At 44.5% G+C, this 21,324-nt stretch overlaps 1 protein-coding gene across 3 annotated transcripts in view; it reads right to left on the bottom strand.

The window, feature by feature from the left end:
- Positions 1-21,324, bottom strand: part of mapk8ip1b (mitogen-activated protein kinase 8 interacting protein 1b) — a 173,190-nt gene that overhangs the window by 34,543 nt on the left and 117,323 nt on the right. For all 3 annotated transcript variants that reach the window (XM_080191559.1, XM_080191558.1, XM_080191560.1), the window contains 2 exons: positions 15,715-15,796; positions 10,090-10,902 (listed from right to left, as the gene is read on the bottom strand). In XM_080191559.1, coding sequence (XP_080047685.1) covers positions 10,090-10,902; positions 15,715-15,796 — 895 coding nt within the window. The remainder of the gene's footprint in view (positions 1-10,089; positions 10,903-15,714; positions 15,797-21,324) is intronic.

Below are 21,324 nucleotides of genomic sequence, written 5' to 3' on the forward strand. Positions count from 1 at the left end.
CTGTCCTATCCCAGTATCCCCACAAATTAATTCATCTAATCCCCCTGACATTAAGGGGCAATTTAGCATGGCCAATCAGACTAACCCACACGTATTTGGACTGTAGGAGCAAACCTGAGCACCTGGAGGAAATCCATACAGACATAGGGAGAACGTGCAAACTCCACACAATCACCAAGGCTGGAATTGAACCTGGACCGCTGGGAGCTGTGAGGCAGCAGTGCTGACAACTGTACCACCGTGCCGCCCCTGTTCTTCCGAAGAGCAATCAAGTTATTTCCACTCTCTCATTCTTTCCTCAGATCCCTGTAATATTTTATTAGTTCCAGTATTAATCAAATTCCTTTCTGAAGACTATTATTGAATCTGTTTCCACCACCCCATCAGGCAGTGTCAAATCAGTGTCAATCTCAAATCCTCCGGACTTGTTACATAAAAAGGTCTTCCCTCATATTGTTTCTGGTTCCTTAGTCTGTCACCCCACTCTGTGCCTTCTGGTTGTTGACCCTTCAGCCGTTAGAAACAATAATCCAAACCTTTCATGGTTTCAAACACCTTTCTCAAAACCCTGCTTGGTCTTCTTTGCTCAAGGAGAACATCCCACTCATGTGGGAAGAAAGCAGAAATACAGGCAATATCTGACCCTTCATCTACTGGAGGTAACTCTTCTGTAATTGGAGGGGACACCCCTAATGGAATTGTAATCAACGTGTGCCCACATTGCATCCGAGCATCGAAACAGGATGCTTGTAATTAGGAAATACTTGGCACAAATGGTAAATTACACCATAGAATCCCTACAGTGCAGAAGGAGGCCGTTCACCAATCAAGTCTACCCCACTTCTCTGAATGAGCATCCCACCCAAGCCTTCTCCTCTGCCCTATCCCCATAACCCCGTGCATTTACCATGGCTGATCCATCTAACGTAAACATCTTTGGATACTAAGGGGCAAATTAGTATGGCCAATCCATCCAACCTGCACATCTTTGGATTGTAGGAGTAAAACAGGGAGAATGTACAAACTCTACACAGTCACCCAAAGCTGGAATCGACTGCAGGTCCCTGGCATTGTGAGGCAGCAATACTAACCACTGTGCCACTGTGCTACCCTTAGATCATATCCTGAGGATACGTCTGTCCTTGTTGCTCCACATGCACCCACACACAGGTTCATCAAATAAATGAGCAAATATCAATAGGGTTCTACATGCCTTTCCAGGGTCCTTCTGAATGAGAGGTGTGTTTGTAGATTGGCCCATCAACATGATAGGGGCTTGTTCAATGATGGTACTCCACTCTGGCAAAGTGTTATGCTAGGGTTGAAATCCAGCTAGATCAACCCCTGATAGAATGATCTTCTAAAACTTTGTTTGCAAATAAAGAAACTGCGCCACTGTGCCAAGGGGCGGCACACAGGATCTTATGGAATGGGTGGGTTATCTTACAAGGAAAGGTTGGACAGGCTAGGCTTGTATCCACTGGAGTTTACAACAGTAAGAAGTGACTTGAAAGCAGCATGGTGGCACAGTGGTTAGCACTGCTGCCTCACAGTGCCAGGGACCAGGGTCCAATTCCAGCCTCAGGTCACTGTCTATGGGGAGTTTGCACGTTCATCCCGTGTCTGCTGGGTTTCCTCTGGATGGTCCAGTTTCCTTCCACAGTCCAATGATGTGCGGGTTAGATTAGTTGGCCATGCCAATTTGACCCTTGTGTCAGGGGATTAGCAGGTTAAATATGTGGGGTTAAAGGAATAGGGTCTGGCTAGATTGTAGTTAAAACAGAAAGAAGTCTCACAACATCAGCTTAAAGTCCAACAGGTTTATTTGTAGCAAACACCACAAGCTTTCGGAACAGGCTGTCCCTTCTTCAGATGGGTGGGAGTTCTGATCACAAACAGGCCACAAAGACACAAACTTAATTTACATGAATAATGAATGAAATATGAGTCTTTACAGCTAATCCAGTCTTAAAGGTACAGGCAATGTGAGTGGAGAGAACATTAAGGCACGAACCTCCCTGGACTGCCCAAAACCCCCATCTGAATCATTAATGTCTTTCGTGGAAGGAAATCTGTTCCTGATCTATATGTGACTCCAGACCCACAGCAATGTGGTTAACATTTAACTGCCCTCTGAAATGACTGAACAAGTCACTCAGATGTAGCTTCTCAAGGATGGGCATTAAATACTGATCTTGGCAGCGATAACCACATCTTCTAAATGAATAAGAGAAAATGTTGGGCTTGATAAGGTCCTCGCTTTGACGCTCACATGAGCACTTCATTCCGGGATGAAGCTGAAACCTGCTAGATCTCTCTTGCCACCTTGGCTGGGAATGGCTAATACAACAGAAGCTGAAGCATCAATTCTGACATCTTCCTTAAGACTAAGATACTCAATGGATAAACCCACTGGGCTATCTGTAGCACTGTGCCTTTCTTAAAACATTCTCAGCATGTTGGCATCATTGGCAGGGTCGTCATTTATTCACCACATCCAACTGTCATTGAGGGGGTGGTTGGACACCACTTTCATGAATCATTGCAGTCAGTGTGGTGTGGTGCAGTGTTAGCGTATCTTTAAGAGTCTTTTTAAAAATTCATGCTCACAGCCTCAGGTGATGTCATTGTTGGGAGGAGAAAAAAACTGGGCAGCTTAGGTGACAGGGATTTCATTTTCAGTTTCAGTTTGGAGCTACAAGTTAGAATTGGGTTTTAGAATGGACAGCAAGCGAAAAAGAAGTGTTTTCCCTCCCTCCCTATTATTTTGAAAATTTTGTTGGTTTCTGGACCAGAGTCTCTTGGTTTGTCTGTTGGTTTCTGAAAATCTGGACCAGAGTCCCTTGGGTGCTTTGGGAAGCTGTGTTGTCTTCAAACTGTTTGGAGTGGAAAGACTCTTCCTGCTCAAAAAAGACAGTAGGACTAGGGGGCACAGCCTCAAGATAAAAGGGGAGGCGGTTTAGAACGGAGTTGAGGAGGAACTTCTTTACTCAAAGGGTGGTGAATCTCTGGAATTCTCTGCCCGTTGAAGTGGTGGAGGCTGCCTCGCTAAATATTTTTAAGACACGGGTTGATGGGTTTTTGATAGGAGAGGGGATTAAGGGTTATGGGGAGAGGGCGGGAAAGTGGAACTGAGCAGCGACAGATCAGCCATGATCTTATTGAATGGCGGGGCAGGCTCAAAGGGCTGGATGGCCTACTCCTGCTCCTATTTCTTATGTTCTTATGTTCTTATGAGTGAATCCAGAGAACTGCAGACTTCAAATAAGGGATTCAACTTTCCATTATCGTGTGAGCTGTTTTAAAACTGTAAAAAGAGTTTTTGTTGTCCATGGGTTTTGGTTTTAATTTGAACACATTAGAGATATTCATTTAAGAGTTATACATTATAGTGGTTGTTTTATTTCTTGTTTGGAATTGATAAAAGGTCTTGCTAATTTTCTTACTATACACGTTAACTATATTCTTAAATAAACTTTGTTTGATAAATGCTCCCTAGTGGGTCTTTTGAATCACACCTGAAGTGGAACATATCATGCTTATCCTAGCCAAATTCAAGATGCAAAACTTATGGTCCAGGTGGGCTTCATAAAATACTTTGGAGTTTCTGACCTGAACCATAACAGCAGATACAGCGCTATTCGAGTAGGGTTTTGACAAAGAAATAGTGAAGGAATTGTGAGGTGGCTCCAAGTCAGCATGATGTGTGGCTGGAGGGAATGATGCTTTATTTGTAGAGGATGCCTCATTATTGCAAAGAATGATGCATTACTGAAGCTGCTGTGTCTCGGAGGAAGGGCTGGGTTTTTATCCTCGAGGTGGGTAGTGGAAGGAGTCAGGAAAATTCCCGCTCATCTTGGGAAAGCACCCAGGACAAGGGCTGGGGTTGGGCCAGCCAACCTGGGGAAAAGTTCAGAGGAAGTTGCTGGGTGTGGGGGTGTGTTATTTAGAGGACTTGCTCTGTGCTGTGGAGCATTGTCCCAGTTATAATAATAACAGAAAGGCTCGTATGATCTTATCCTCCCTCCCCCACCCTCCCAACACACTCTCCACGCTTCAACCATGCCTATCATCCACCCCACCTCATCTCACCCACCCACCTCATCTGGCCTCTAATACAACCCATGCCAAGCTATGCCCCCAGACAAACCCTCTGGCCCTTATGCCCCCAAGTCAAGGTACAGCCCAAAACAGGTCAGCCTCTCATGCCCTGAAACCAAGGTATGCCTCCCACTCCCCTCCTAAATGAGGAGAGGTTGGAGAAACGTGGTTTGTTCTGACAGGAGTGACAGAGGTTGAGGGGAGACCTGATAGAAGTCTACAAGATTATGGGGGCCTGGGCAGAGTGGATAGTCAGAGCTTTTTCCCAGGGGGAATAAGTTTAAAGTGCAAGGGGCAAGTTTTTTTTACACAGAGGGTAGTGAGTGCCTGCAACTCGCTGCCAGGGGAAGTAGTGGAATTGGATATGATAGTGACTTTTAAAGGGCATCTGGACAAATACATGAATAGGATGGGAATAGAGAGATATGGTCCCCAGATGGGTAGGGGGTTTTAGTTCAGTTGGGCAGTGTGATCAGTGCAAGCTTGGAGGGCCAGATGGTCTGTTCCTGTGCTATAAATATCTTTGTTCTAAATGACTCCTACAGACCCTCAGCCAAGTGTACAGAGTGAGGCTTGGCTGAGAGTCCAGAATTCTGGTGGCATGTTCAAATACTGAAAAATGAGCACCAGTTAAACCGTTGTTTGATTGACAGACCTGGATCTCTGATCTAAGCTGTCAATTTCACCATGTTTATTTCCACAAGATAAAGTGGTTTCAAGTGTTAGCAGTTTTAGCTACTGATACTTTAAAGGATCAGGCTGTTTGACACTTTTATTGGGTTGATTTAAAAAGGGGTTCTTTTAAGAAAATGAAAAATACAATGAATAACTGCTTTTGCAAAGCTTTCCTGAAAATAAAGTCCTACTTTTACCAAAGGTTTCATTGTTTCTATGCAGTGTATTATGGGTGAATAAAAATATCATTGTTTGGCATGGGTGGCATGGTGGTTCATGGAGGTTAATTAGGGGGCATATCTAAGCATGGGGGGGCATGAAGAGACATGAGGGCTGTTTTGGGGCAAATCTTGGCATGGGAAGTATGAGGGGCCGTAGTGGGTGGGTGGGGGACATATCTTGGCAAGGGTCTATGTTGGGCAGAAGGACAATCTTTTGAACTTAGACTACACAATGGAAGATTTTTTAAAGCTATTGGTCCCAACCCCTGAGTAGCCATGAACCCATGACTCTTTGAAAACCTGGCCTGACTCGATGAAAATTGCAGAGGATGAGGACATGCCTATTTCCAACATGGAACTGGCCAAGTCGGGAGTGCCAGATGTGGGCTCATGATCAGAACCAGCTGAAACCTTTAAAAGGTATTCCCAAAAATTGAAAACCCTGGGAATGGGGTTGGGAATCCCAGAACTGGGACCCACTCACGGTTTTAAAGGGCTCCCAAATCATTCCAATTCAGTGAAAGTCCAGCCCAAAATGTTTATTCTTATTTGTCCATATAGTGTGGACGTAAAAGATCCCATAGAACAATTTGAAAAGGAACAGGGAATTTTCTGTCTCCTGATCAATATTCATTCAACACCACCAAAAATCAAACCATCTGGGCAGTCATTTCATTTGTGGCATCTCGCCATGTGCAAATTGGCCATTGTCATTCCTCATACATCAGTAGTTAAACTTTGAAAATGTCTTAACTTACACATAGCACCTTTAATATAAAAGCAAATTGCAAGGTTTGTCATGAGCTGAGCATTGACCCTGTTCGAGTGAGTGTAGAGAACTGAATGAAATCATGGTCAAAGGGAATGAAAATATAGAGAGAACAGGGCCTTTGTGAGATCACATGGGGAGTATTGTGTGCAGTTTGGTCTACTTATCAAGGGTATATGCCACAGAGGGAGTAGAGCGAAGGTTCACCAGACTGGTTCCTGTGATGGCAGGATTGTCATATGAGGAGAGATTGGATCAACAGGGCCTGTATTCACTGGAATTTAGAAGAATGAGAGAGGATTTAATTGAAATGTATAAAATTCTAACAGAGGTGGTCAGACTGGCTATGAAGATGTTGTTTCTTCTGGCTGGGGATGGGATCTAGAATAAGGAATGACAGTCTCAGGATTTGGGAAAGGCCATTTAGGAGTGAGATGCAGAGCAAGATCTTCACTTGGACGATGGTGAACCTGTGGAATTTGACCTCCACAAGAAGGAAATCGATAGATTTCTAGATTCTGAAGGCATCAAGTGGTATGAGGGCAGCATGGGAGTGTGGTGTTGACTTACAGGATCAGATTGTACTGAATGGCAAAGCAGGCTTGGAAGATCGAATGGCCTATTCCTGATCCTATTTCTATGTTTCTATAACAAGCTGTATGGAGGTCAAGTCCTAAAGAGTAATTGGCTCAAGACTCTGCCAGGAAAAGGTGGCAAAGACGAAGGAATGTGTACAGGACTCAGGGACCAAGCACCTGAAGGGGCCATTAAGTTTGTGAAGCCACAGAGGCCAAGCGTGCTGAGGCACCGTAAGGATAGGTGGATGAGGAAGACAATTTGATCCCTTGACGGCATGATGGACTGATACAGGACAATGAAGTTTGGTTGAAAGACCAGTCGAACTGTGTCATGGACAGGACAGGATGGCAAAATTATGGATGATTTGGATTTTATGGACAGCTAGGTCAGGAGAGAGCAGTGCAGGAGAGGTCATATCGGTACAATCAGATAAGAAACCATTTGAGGACACACCAGGGAGTTCCAGGGTGCTTCCAAAGCTCAACTGAACCCAGACTCCACTCTGACCAACAATGTGTGAATAAAACTAGCAACATAGGAACTGACTTCCCTTTACATTCATTAATTCTAGTGCTAAAGTTGAAAAGAAACTTGAATGGAAGACCTTGCATTTCATAAAAAAGACATTTCATGAACTCAGGACACCTCAAAGTGCTTTATAGCCAATGAAATACTTCTGAAGTGTTATAATGGAGGAAATATAAATTAGTGCACAACAAACTCACACAAACAGCAATGTCAACCTTGTAGTCAAAAGTCTCAGTTGGCTCACTCACATCCTTTATTCTTACATGACTCCAGTCCCACATAAATATTGCTGACTCTGACCCTCTGAAGTGGCCCGGATAGCCATTTGGCTGTGCCAAATTGTCAAAGCAGAGTGCCCACCGGCATAGGAACACGTGCCAGCCATGGATCAACTGATAATGGCTTTTTCTCGGAGTCTAGAAAGTTCCAGGTTCAAGTCCTGCTCCCCTACTCCAAGACCTGAACATAACCTGATGTTGTGAGACTTCTTATAGTAAACAAGGCTGACTCTTCAATGCATTGTACAGTACAGCATTGTCTGAGATGTTACCTTCTTGAAGGGAACAGTAAACTAAGGCCCAATATGCACTCTCAATCACAGAATCCCCACAGCGCAGAAGGAGACCATTTGGCCCATCAAGTCTACACCGACCATAGTCCTATTCCCGTTACTCCACATATTTACCCTGCTAATCCCCTGACAGTAAGGAACAATTTAGCATGGCCAATCAGCTTAACCCGCACATCCTTGGACTGTGGGGGGAAACCGGAGCACCCGGAGGAAGCCATGCAGACACAGGGAGAATGTGCAAACTCCACACAGACAGTGACCCCAGGCTGGAATCAAACCCGGGTTCCTGGTACTGTGAGGCAGCAGTGCTAACCACTGTGTCACTGTGCTGCCCTCAAACATCTCATGGAACTATTTCCATAAAGAGCACGGGATCTCTCCCTGGTGTTCTCGCCAGTATTTAAACCTCAGTGGACATCACAGAAACAGATTGTCCAGTCACTGTCATATTGTTTGAGGGAGTTTGCTGCCAATTGATTGTTACATTTCCTAAAACACAACAGCTCTTCACTGGCCATTAAGCACTTTGAGATGACCAATAGTCATGAAAAGCATAACTTAAATACAAGCCTTTTGTTTATAGATAAGCGTAAGAAATTGCAGTGATAGCCTTGTCTTCAGAATTATACCAGCCAAATGGTGTACATATTACAATGTACGCACCAAGAGAACCAATGACGCACATCTCACACAGTTTCATCCCTTGGGACTTGAACACATTGTCTAGGCTGACATTTATGTTCAGTACTGAGGGAATGCTGCATTGAACTGAGGCCCTGCTTATTCACATCGAATAACACCATAGGGTTGTTAATGCGTAGGTGAATAGGCATTCGAATAACACCATAGGGTTGTTAATGTCTATGTGAATAGGCATTCGAATAACACCATAGGGTTGTTAATGTCTATGTGAATAGGCATTCGAATAACACCATAGGGTTGTTAATGTCTATGTGAATAGGCATTTGAATAACACCATAGGGTTGTTAACGCGTATGTGAATAGGCATTCGAATAACACCATAGGGTTGTTAATGCGTATGTGAATAGGCATTCGAATAACACCATAGGGTTGTTAATGTCTATGTGAATAGGCATTCGAATAACACCATAGGGTTGTTAATGCGTATGTGAATAGGCATTCGAATAACACCATAGGGTTGTTAATGCATATGTGAATAGGCATTTGAATAACACCACAGGGTTGTTAATGCGTAGGTGAATAGGCATTCGAATAACACCATAGGGTTGTTAATGCGTATGTGAATAGGCATTCGAATAACACCATAGGGTTGTTAATGCGTATGTGAATAGGCATTTGAATAACACCACAGGGTTGTTAATGCGTATGTGAATAGGCATTTGAATAACACCATAGGGTTGTTAATGCGTATGTGAATAGGCATTCGAATAACACCATAGGGTTGTTAATGCGTATGTGAATAGGCATTTGAATAACACCACAGGGTTGTTAATGCGTATGTGAATAGGCATTTGAATAACACCACAGGGTTGTTAATGCGTAGGTGAATAGGCATTCGAATAACACCATAGGGTTGTTAATGCGTATGTGAATAGGCATTCGAATAACACCATAGGGTTGTTAATGCGTATGTGAATAGGCATTCGAATAACACCATAGGGTTGTTAATGCGTATGTGAATAGGCATTCGAATAACACCATAGGGTTGTTAATGCCTAAGAAGAAGAATAGACTTATATTCTTGGACAGCATGCCTTCCTCAACAGGAATACCAATCATTTATCTCATTGTCGATTGTGGAACTTTTGCGTGCAAATTGGCTGCCACCTTTCCTATATGTTACAATAGTAATGATACTTAGAATCATAGAATCACTACAGTGCAGAAAGAGGCCATTCAGTCCATCAAGATTGCACCGACCACAATCCCACCCTGGCCCTTTCCCCATGACCCAACTTATTTATCCTGCTAACCCCCTGACACTAAGGGGCAATTTAACATGGCCAATCAACCTAACCTGCATGTCTTTGGAGTGTGGGAGGAAACTGGTCTGCTTTCAGACTAATCTTCTTTTTGCATAGCCCTCACAACATTCTGCTTTTTGACCTTCACCGGAAGGTGAGCAAGGGTAGATTTTTTCCCCATAACAAATAGCAAAGGTGAGATATGGGGATATGCTATGCAAATTAAGGATTAGCAGAAGTCAAATTTTCATCGAATGAGAAAGGGTGAAAAGCCAGGATTTAATTGGCAAATATGTATCACAATGAAGGATATGAACAAAATGCTTGTTTGTCATTTGCTGTAATTGACTATAACTACTAAATTGTTTTTCTGTAACGTCAGGACCACTCCAGCCATTTTGATGAAGGAGGGGAGTTCTCCTTGTGCACAAGTAATTAAAGACTAAGTGTGCCTTAGGTTACTGGTAGCCAGGATCTCTGACACCTTCTCTATGTACTTCATCTGCATAACACGCAAGAAACAATACTTTTAACTGTATTCTAATACATGTGACAATGATAAAGTAAATCAAATCAAATCAAAACCTCCCACCCCCTCTTCACACATTGTCACAACCTTGGAGCATGGCTTACATCTCCAGGTTCAGTCACCGTCACTCCCTGACTCCCCTGGAAAGGAAATAACTTAAAGCTACTTACTGGACGTTCTTGACCTTCCACTCATAAAAACATTGAGGAATTTCTTGGAGAAAGGAATATCTGCTTCTGGTGTGGAGTCTTCTGACAGACAGACCGAGTCTCTCTTCAACACGCCCTCCTCATACTCCTCTCCGATGGCAGACTCGTACGGAGACGGAATGCAGTTGTCGTAGACGGTTGCTGAATCACTGTCATCGCTGTACCCTGAGTAACAGTGTTTTAGGCTCACCAGCTCCAGCTGCATGTTGTCGTCCACAACCAGTGTGTATTTAACCGAGTCGTAGGACAGCGCACTGTCTGAGCTCACTGAGGTCCGCGGGAACAGCTGCTCTGCCTTGAGCGAGGTTCGTGCCAGTGAGCAGCTATGGGACGTGGAAAGGCAAGAGAGCTCTTCGTCCTCCTCACTGATCGAAGGCTTCGGGTTCCCTGGCAGGGTTAAGCAGTGGGCAAAGTCGACATCCGAGCTGATGGACATGCGGTTCTCGTTGGACTGCGAGAGGAAGGGCTTCTCGTTTTCCGAGCTGTCGGAGTTCCTCTGCACCGGGGTCAGGTAGATCTCCTCCGTCGCCTCGATCGGCACCTGTGCTTGGTACCGGCTGCGCTCATCCTGCGGGCCCTCATTGTCCTTCGCCCGCTGGTTGGTGGCCGTCACCATCGCCGGGCACCCCGCGGGGTTGGAAGCCACAGTCTCGCTCTGTCCTGCTGGTGCCCGCCTGCAGGGGTGGACCTGGGCAGTTGACATCCCTTTGTCGGTGGTGCCACTTGCTGGTTTCGCCTCGTCTCCCAGGCACCCGTGAGCGGGGGTCACCTCCCCTGTAATACACACAGGTTATTCAATGCTCCAAACAAAAGCTCGCCACCCCGAAACAAACAGCTGCCTTTGTCTCCAAACCACTGCGACCCATTTCACAAAAAGTCCTGGCCTGCATTGCTCGACTATGTGACCCCTTCTTCCCAATTAGGTGGCACAAATTATCTCCTGGACCTGCCCTGAGGGACTGAGACTGTGGGAAGGTGCGCTGGTTTAATGGAGTGTAGTCAAACTCGGGAGAGTCAATGGGATGATGGCAGTGCAAAAGGAAAGGAGGAGAGGGACGGGAAATTGAGATTGATAGGAGGAGGAGACGGGAGAGTGCTGAGGAGCAGGGGGTGAAGGGGAGGTGAGTGGAAATGGGATTTGCAGGAGGGGGAAGAAAGAGGAGGAGGAGGGAAGGAGCAAGGAGGGGCAGTGAGGGGAAGGATAAAGACCTGGAGGGAGAAAGGAAAAGATGGAAAGGAAACGAGGGAGAGGGCCGTGGAAGAGTGGGCAGGAAAGTGGGGAGGGAAGGAAGAAGATGGACACAATGTGGTACAAGAATAGAGACGAACAAATGGACAGTGACACAGACACAAACCAAAGTCGTATTGCGTCATTCTTACCAGTAACCATAAAAGCATCCAGTTCCCTATTCAGAACTGGCTTTCTCTTGGATATTTCTGAATTTCACACAGTGAACAGGTAAGGTCAGCTCCACGTTAAAAAGCAAAACTAGAAACTGGACCGCACTTCTAAAAATAAATCAAACCTGTAGGCCATCTAAAGTGCATCAATAAAGAGACTGACAATGTTTTTGTGGGTGGCACGGTGGTTAGCACTGCTCCCTCACCAGTGCCAGGGGCCCAGGTTGGATTCCCAGTTTGGGTCACTATCTGTGTGGAGTTTGCACGTTCTCCCTGTGTCTTTGCAGGTTTCCTCCAAGTGCTCTGGTTTCCTCCCACAGTCCAAAAGATATGCTGGTTAGATGTATTGGCCATGCTAAATTCTCCCTTGGTGTACCCGAACAGGAGCTGGAGTGTGGCAAATCAGGGATTTTGCTGATGTAGGCAGCACCTAGAGTGCGCTAATAAAGAGACAGCCATTGGTGCACAGAAAAATCAAGAAAAACATTGGGTTTATGGAGAAAAATCAGTGTAGACCATTGTCCAGTTCCTTGTAGTGTTATTTTTGAATGTATTGGTACGAAAGTTATGAGTCTGTCACATGTAAGACAAATAGGTAGATTTTAAACTTGCTAACCCATCCTATCCAGTGTAGAAAACTGGCCAATGGAATGGTGACTCATTGGAACAAATTAGTAGCTTCAATGACAGGGGCTGTCAATCTACACTACCCGTACACCCAGTCAGCCGAAATGGTGGCACAGTGGTTAGCATTGCGGCCTCACAGTGCCAGGGGCCCAGGTTCGATTCCCGGCTTGGATCACTATCAGTATGGAGTTTGCACGTTTTTTCTGTGTCTGCGTGGCTTTCCTCTGGGTGCTCTGGTTTCCCTTCACAGCCCAAAGATGTGCAGGTTTGGTAAATTGGCCATGCTAAATTGCCCCTTAGTGTGAGGAGATTGGTAGGGTTATTGGGGTAGGGGCTGGGTGGGATTGTGGTAGATGCAGACTCGATGGGCTGAATAGCCTCCTTTTGCACTGTGAGGATTCTATTCTATGATTCACGCTGAACAGTCAGCACCCCTCCCCCACCAAAACTCAACAGTATCTCAAAAATAAAAAGAGAAAGCAAGCCTGCCATTTCATGTTGGTTTCCTGTGACCTGGAACTGGAAATTTACATGCTTCTTACCCCCAACAGTGGAAATTGTTGTTAGGATGGTGTCAACAATGAGAGATTGCAATTGAACAGAATAGAGTGGAAATCTTGGGGTTGTTTTCCTTGAAGCAGTGAAGGTTAAGGGTCGATTTCAGAGAAATGTGAAAAGTTAAGTAAAGACAAACTGTTTGAAATTTAATAATCTGAGGGCACAGGTTAAAGGTGATGGTCAAAAGTGTCGGGGGCTGTGGGCAGGTGATCGCCTAGGATTTGGAAAGTGCTGTCTGATAGGATGGTAGAAATATCCTTAGAAAAAGGAATGAGATAAATACATGAAGTAGAAAAATTACAGGAATATGGGTAAAGAGCAGGTAAGTAGAACAAACTGAGTTGTTCTACGATAGAAATTACATTGCTATGATGGGCTGAATGGTCTCTTCTGTTCTGTACTATTCTCTGATTCAATGAATTGCACTCTCCCCCTCCTCCAGGTACCATGCCTGAAGCGGGTGTTGGTAACCACGGACTTCTACTTGTCCATGATTATGCTTGGCAAAGTACTGCAGTGGATTATCATAACTCTCTGCAGCATGGTCGATCAGGAAACTGTCCCACTCTTATAGAGTGCCATCAGGTGTCTTGGAAGGATTTCCAGACTGTTTGGCCACGTTATGAACATGCCTTCCATAACCATCAAGTCCTGAAGTAGGATTTGAACCCATGGGCAGCACGGTGGCACAGTGGTTAGCACTACTGCCTCACAGCGCCTGGAACCCAGGTTCAGTTTCTGATTTGGGTCATTGTCTGTGCGGAGTCGGCATGTTCTCCCTGTGTCTGTGTGCATTTCCTCAGGGTGTTCTGGTTTCCTCCCACAGTCTGAAAGACATGCTGATTAGGTGCATTGGCCGTGCTAAATTCTCCCTCAGTGTACCCGAACTGTGCCGGAGTGTGGCGACCAGGGGTTTTTCACAATAATCTCATTGCAGTGTTAAGCTGACTTGTGACACTAATAAATAAATTTCACACTTTAACCCAGAGCTTCTGGCCCGGAGGCAGGGACTGCTCCACAAGACCTCCAAATCGCATTTTCATTGACCCAGCTAGACTTCAGAGAGAGATTAGCTTAAGGGCAAGTGCACTCCAACAGAAGAATAATACACTGTGCATTACACTGCTGTTAGTGGTTAAGTGCAGATTCAGGGATTGGGTAATTAAAATGATTATTTCTGGGAGTCTTTCTGAGATCGAAGTGCTGACATCTCCAAACAAGAAATGGGGAAAGTGTGTCAGAAATTGTCTGAGCAGTAAAACTTAACCTCTAACCTCTATCTTCCTCCTGTAACTGATATAGCGGGCACAGCCATTGTTCTCTCATTTCAAAACTGAGCCATTATAATCTCACCGCACCCTTGCAGAAACATGCACGGAGCTGTCATTCTCCCCCCCATTTCACCAGAGGCTCCTCCAAATACAAACCGGTAAACCTGTTTGTGATATGCTCGCAATGCAAGCAGTTAGTTGCCAGCCTAGCTTCAGGAGTGAGTCATCAGTAAAGCAGACACAATTGTTAAAGTCTTGGATTCCCAGTGGAGTGGTCAGCAAACATAGAAACATAGGAGGAGGACATTTGGCCCTTCGAACTGCTCCGCCATTCATCACGATCATGGCTGCTCATCCAACTCAATAGCCTAATCCTGCTTTCTCCCCATGACCTTTCATCCCATTCGCCCCAAATCAGTTGTCATCCCTGCTCCTAGTGAAAATGTGCAATGAGGGAAGACCACTGATTTTCAGGTAGAACAGTTACAATTGCAATCCACCAAACCTGTTGCCCAGACTGGAGACAAATACCTAAGAGGTAGATTATCACCTTCACGGTCTGGCTGGTACACCGGGGGAACAGGTCATCTGCTCATTAGAGAACCTACCTGGTTTTTAATCCACTGAAGCAACAACCTGTGTTTATTGTAGATCACCGTTTAATGAAGCAAAACGTCTGAGGCGCTTCACAGGATTGTAAACAGGCTAAATTGACACCAAGCCAAAGGAGGAGATATTAGGACAGGTGACCAAATACACAGGCAAGAGATGGGTTTTAAGGAGGGTCTTAAATGTAGTAATTACAGCGATATGAAGAAATAATATCCTGCCTCCCCAGTCCCACATTCCCACTTTGATGCAGTGGGATTATCAAAGGTCAGGCAATCATGTTCTCTCATTGGCAAGAGAGAGGCAGCTCTCCAAAGGGCAGAAATTCAATGGTGAACCTTCTTCCTTGATTGACCTCCTGCGTTTAGCACTATACTGACTCCCAACAACAATGATAGACAAAATTAGACTCCACTATTCTCACCAAGTCCTGCTCATCTCTATGCTCACTGACTGGCGTTGGCTCTCAGCGCACTGGTTGTCAGCCTAGCTTCAGGAGATTGCTGTAGTGAGTCATCAACAAAGCAGACACGATTGTTAAAGTTAGAAGTGGACAATACACATCTCAAATGTGTAAAATTTTCACCCTTGTCTTCAGACCCCTCCCAGTCCTCATTCCCTCCCTATCTCTGCAACGTCCTCCAGATCTCCGATGTGCATTCCTTCAGTTCTGGCCTTTTTTTTGCGCATATCCACTTCTTTATCCCATTACTGCCAGCCATACCTTCAGCTGCTGGGATCCTAAACTCTGGAATTCCCACCCTAAACCTCTCCATCTCCCTTTTCTCCTTTAAGACTCTTTTTTAAACCTAGGTCTTTGATCAAGCATTTGATCACTTCTCCTAATATCTCCTAACCTGGCTAAGAGTTTACCTCTTAATGAAGCACCTGAAGGCGTTTTACTTTACTAAAGGCGCTACATAAATGCAAGCACCTGTTTCCTTTTTCAAATGGTTGCACAGCAGTCATTTTGTTTTAAAAGAAGTCACTACACAAAACACACGCACTGGAGTTGACGAAACAACTTTGATGGATTAAGGACCAAATAGGTAAAGTTTACTCTTACAGATGCACTCCAATATGAACATGCCAACAGGGCATGCCATGCAGGCACACGTACCAGTTTTCAGTGGTGACGATGATCGGGAAACCTTTTCCTGCCAGCTGAACTTCTTGCCGAATGAATTGTTGTTCAGTGTATCCTGCAATCAGAAGACAAAGATGTCATGAGCAGATGGTGACAGCCTTATGGAGCTGAGGCAGCAGAAGGTGCTGACACACAATGGGCCAAGCGGCATCTCATCAACAAGTTGCCAAGCGACATAAAATAACAAAGATTATTTCATTAAAAAAAAACCCTGCTTACGAATGACCTGAAGGCACAAGGGAAGGGGGGTGAGAATCGTGACACTGTAACTAAAACAAAACTTCAAAAGAAACTTAACTAAATAAACCAAAATGTTATAAATAAATAATCTAACATAAATAATTTAACTAAATAAACCAACAATTGGGCAGCATGGTGGCACAGTGGTTAGCACTGCTATCTCATAGCACCAGAGATCCGTGTTCAATTCCCACTTGGATGAGTAACTATGTGGAGTTTGCTCGTTCTCCCCGTGACTGCGTGGATTGCATCTGGATGCTCGGGTTTCATCCCACAGTCTGAAAGACGTGCAGGGGTTAGGTGCATTGACCAGCTGCCGAGGCCTTAAATCTTTCCATCTCTCTAAGTCCTCTTTCTCCTTCAAGATGCTCCTTAAAACCAACCCCGCTAAACCAATTCTTTGACCATCTTGCCTGATATCACCTTACTTCATGACTCTGTGTCTGTAATGATTCACATTACAAACTTCAGCACGAGTACAAAGGGTATTCATTAACAAGGAAAAGCTGTACAGAGGCTGGCAGCCCCCTGGCTGCACCAGTTCCTACATGCCTCAAGGAGTGCCTCAAAGATCTGTTCTGGGACCCTTGTTGTTTGTCATTTTCATAAATGACCTGGATGAGGAAGTGGAGGGATGGGTAAGTAAGTTCGCTGATGACACTAAGGTCGGTGGTGTTGTGGATGGTCTGGAAGGATGGCAAAAGTTGCAGCAGGACATAGATAGGATGCAGGACTGGGCGGAGAAGTGGCAGATGGACTTCAACGCGGATAAATGTGTAGTCGTCCATTTTGGCAGAACCAACGGGATGAACGAGTACACTATTAAGGGCAGAAGTCTGAGTAGTGTTGAGGAGCAGAAGGATCTTGGGGTCCGGGTCCACAGGACTCTTAAATCGGCCTCGCAGGTGGAGGAGGTGGTCAAGAAGGCGTATGGTGTACTGGCCTTCATTAATCGAGGGATTGAGTTTAGGAGTCGGGAGGTAATGCTGGAACTTTATAAGACCCTTGTCAGGCCTCATTTAGAGTATTGTGTGCAGTTCTGGTCACCTCACTATAGGAAATATGTAGAAGCTATTGAAAGGGTACAGAGGAGATTTACAAGGATGTTGCCTGGACTGGGAGGCATGCCTTATGAAGTTAGGTTGAGGGAGCTGGGACTCTTTTCCCTGGAGAGACGAAGGTTGAGAGGCGACCTGATAGAAGTTTACAAAATGTTGAGAGGAATAGATAGGGTGGACTCTCAGAGGCTATTTCCCCGGGTTGAAATGGTCGCTACGAGAGGACACAGATTTAAGGTGCGGGGAGGGAGGTTCAGAAGTGATGTTAGGGGTAAGTTTTTCACTCAGAGGGTGGTGAGTGAATGGAATCGGCTGCCGTCAGTGGTGGTGGAGGCGAACTCGCTGGGGTCTTTTAAAAGACTCCTGGATGAGTATATGGGGTTTAATGAGATTGAGGGTTATAGATAGGTCTGTAGGTTGGTAGGTGATGATGTGATCGGCGCAGCTTGTGGGCCGAAGGGCCTGTTTGTGCTGTAGTGTTCTATGTTCTATGTTCTATGTCTTCAGACTGTCTTCTGCCTAAGAAAGAGCTCTACCCTCTTGGGTGATTACCCACCCTCAGTCCCAATTGTCCCTCAACTCAGGTGACCCTCTTGTGACGTGTTGTCCTAAAAGGGACAATCTAATCTAGTTTTTATTTGTCATGCTCTGATGAAATGCCATGGAGCATTTTATTTCTTTAAAAGCACTACTAGTTGTCAACATTGTCTAACCAACCAAACACTTTCATAATCTTGACTGTAATTTAGTTGGCTTCTTGGCTAAGGCTGAATCACAACATCAGTCCTAAATCCAATGTAAAATTATTTTTGCAACAACCATTGGCTTGACACTTATTTTTTTTTGTTAAAGAAAGAAGTACAATTCTGTTGCTGCACTTTAATCAACTAGAATATTTGCTACAGGATTCAGATCTTACTAATAATGTGAAACCTTCCTTGTCAAGTCCTTTGTCTGCCCCAGGAGAAATGGTTCTGAGCAATGATTGCTGAAAAGCATATTCTGGCGACATGAAACCAAGAGCAAGCCATTCATTTAGCCAAAAGGAAATGTTGGCTTTTACAAAGCTCTGAATCAGCTAAGTGACCGGATAGTTAAATGGGGATATTTTAAAATCTCTCCCCTCTTTGGGATCAGTATATTAGACACAATCTTTCTGTCTGAAAAACATCTCAACCTTGAAATTGTTAGACAGCAGCAATTTCTTTCTCCATCAACCCACATTTCAGCTCAATCCACATTAGGTGGTCTCGCACTTATTTGCCCTCTCCCAATTCAGCTTTAAGAAAATGATCACCTCGGCTAACACCATCGACAAGAAAACAAATAACTGGCATTGAATGTAAGAGGTTATCATGGAACTGTATAAAAAGCTGGTTAAACCACAGCTGGAGTACTGTGTGCAATTCTGGTCGCCACACAGTATAGGAAGGAAGTGATTGCACTAGAGACGGCACAAAGGAGATTCATAGCATCCCTACAGTGCACAAGGGGGCCATTCGGCCCATCATGTCTGCACTGACTCTCCAAGAGAGCATCTTTTCTCGCCATTTCCACGTCTAACCTCATGCATTTACCCCGCTAAGGGGCAATTTAGCATGGCCAATCCATCTAACTTGAACATCTTGGGACCCTGGGATGAAACCGGAGCACCCAGAGGAAACCCACACAGACATTGGGAGAATATGCAAACTCCACACAAGGCCGGAATTGTACCCTGGTCCCTAGTGCTGTGAGGCAGGAGTGTTGACCACTGTGCTGCTATAAAAAGAGACTAGATAGGCTGGGGTTATTTTCGTTGGAGCAGAGAAGGCTGAGGAGGGACCTGATTGAGGTGTTTAAAATATGAGGGGCATAAATAGGGTGTATAGAAAGGAACCTTTCCTCTTAGCAAAGGGATCAATAACCAGGGGGCATAGATTTAAGTTAAGGGGCAGGAGATTTATGGGAGATGTGAGATAAAACCTTTTCACCCAGAGAGTGATGGGAATCTGGAACTCACTGCCTGAAAGGGAGGCAGGAACCCTCACAACAATTAAGAAGTATTTCAGTATATAACTTCAAATGCCACAACATACAAGGCTATGGGCCAAGGGCTGAAAAACGGGATTAGAATAGATAGGTGCTTGATGGCTGGCATGGACACGATGGGCCGAAGGGCCTCTCTCTGACTCTCGCTCTGCAATGATTGGGTGCACTGGCAACTCTTTGCCACTTTAGGCCAGATAATCAAGGTGTGCAAGTTTCTGACTAGAAGGAAATTCACCACTTCAGAATTAAAATTGTTGCATTCTGTATTGGCTTGTCCACAATATGCTCATTTTCTATAGTACTATCACACCCAAGATACCAACACCCTGGCATCATCTTGTCATTTAATATCATCAACTTGGCACCCTATGTTTCCTTTGGCTCCAATGTCCTTGTAGTTTTGAAAGCTACACATTTCTTGGGTGTAGAATTGGCTGCCGACAAGGGACTGACAACAATTAAGATTCCTGATAATACCGAGCAGCTTTTACTTGCTGTGTGTTTGCCTGCACCCAGGGCAGAACTCCTGCACTCCTGACACGTGACCCCTTTTGTACCTGCATCATCCCAGCATCCACATGAGGCCAATTTCATTGCACCTCCTTTGGTTGAGCATGATGTGGAGATGCTGGCATTGGACTGAGGTAAGCACAGTAAGAAGTCTCATAACACCAGGTTAAAGTCCAACAGGTTTATTTAGTAGTAAACACCACAAGCTTTCGAGGTTCTGGTGAACTCTGTGTGCCCTCACATGCTCAGAACTCTGTTTGTGATCAGAACTCTCCACTCACCTTACAAAGGGGCAGAGCCCTGAAAGCTTGTGGTGTTTACTACCAAATAAACCTGTTGGACTTTAACCTGGTGTTGTGAGACTTCTTACTTAGTTGAGCATGCCAGTTCTCTGTTGACTTTTTGACTTTTATACTCCAAAATACATGCTGAAGTGAGATATTTGTAATAACTTAGACAGCAATTCTTTACCTTGCACAATGACCACTTCAAAAAAATACTTCATAGGCTGTTAATTGCCATGGGACGTCGGGAGGTTGTGAAAGGAACTATTGCTTTTTTTAATCTCTTATGGTGTCAAATGTTTACAGCATTACATCCCCAAGATATAAGGAAAGCTAAATGTTCAGATAAACAAAGCATGAGATTTGGGGTATATGTTCATAGCTCCTTGAACGTGGAGTCACAAGTGGACAGAGTGGTGAAGAAGGCTTTTAGTATGCTTGGTTTCATCGGTCAGAATATTGAATACAGGAATTGGAACGTCTTGTTGAAGTTGTACAAGACATTGGTAAGGATACACTTGGAATACTGTGTGCAATTCTGGTCATCCTATTCTAGAAATGATATTATTAAACTAGGAAGGGTGCAGAAAATATTTACTAAGATGCTACCGGAACTTAATCGTTTGGGTGAAAAGGAGAGGCTGGATAGACTGGGACTTTTTCCTCTGGAGCGTAGAAGGCTGAGAGGTGATCATATAGATCTATAAAATAATGAAGGGCACAGATCAACTTGATAGTCAATATCTTTACCCAAAGATAGGGGAGGCTAAAACTAGAGGGCATAGGTTTAAGGTGAGAGGGGAGAGATACAAAAGTGTCCAGATGGGCAATTTTTCAGTGTCTGGAACAAGCAAAATTGTTTAAGTGTCTGGAACAAGCTGCCAGAGGTAGTAGTAGAGGCAGGTACAATTTTGTCTTTTAAAAAGCACTTAGACAGTTACATGGGTAAGATGGGTTTCGAGGGATATGGGCCAAATGAAGTCAATTGAGATTAGCTTAGGGGTTTAAAAAAAGGGCGGCATAGACAAATTAAGCCGAAGGGCCTGTTTCCATGCTGTAAATCTCTATGACTCTTTGTGGCTTCCATCAAGATTGATCTTAAGAGCTCAAATGGCTAACATTTCCCTTCTTTCAGCTAAAAAATGACATTGGAATAACAGAAAATTACAGGGAAATCCATGAGCCTTTGTGACATCTAATAACAATGATTCCCTTCTTGCTGTGGAGAATCAATGTTATTTGATGTCACAAAGACTCAGCTTTGCATGATAGAGATAAACAGCTGGCAGGTTTGACACAATGGGGTGATCTCACCAAAAAAATTCTGAGTCCTGAACGAGTGTGAAAATGGAAGGATTTCAGATCCAATTTTCTCGGTGAGGCCATACATCCAAATCTTATGCCGCTCAGTGCAAAAAATAAAGCACAATCTGTTTCCCACCAGTAGGGGAGGGGGCAGT

Source organism: Carcharhinus amblyrhynchos, chromosome 6, assembly GCF_965287045.1.
Source record: "Carcharhinus amblyrhynchos chromosome 6, sCarAmb.v2.hapA, whole genome shotgun sequence".
NCBI lineage: Eukaryota > Metazoa > Chordata > Chondrichthyes > Carcharhiniformes > Carcharhinidae > Carcharhinus > Carcharhinus amblyrhynchos.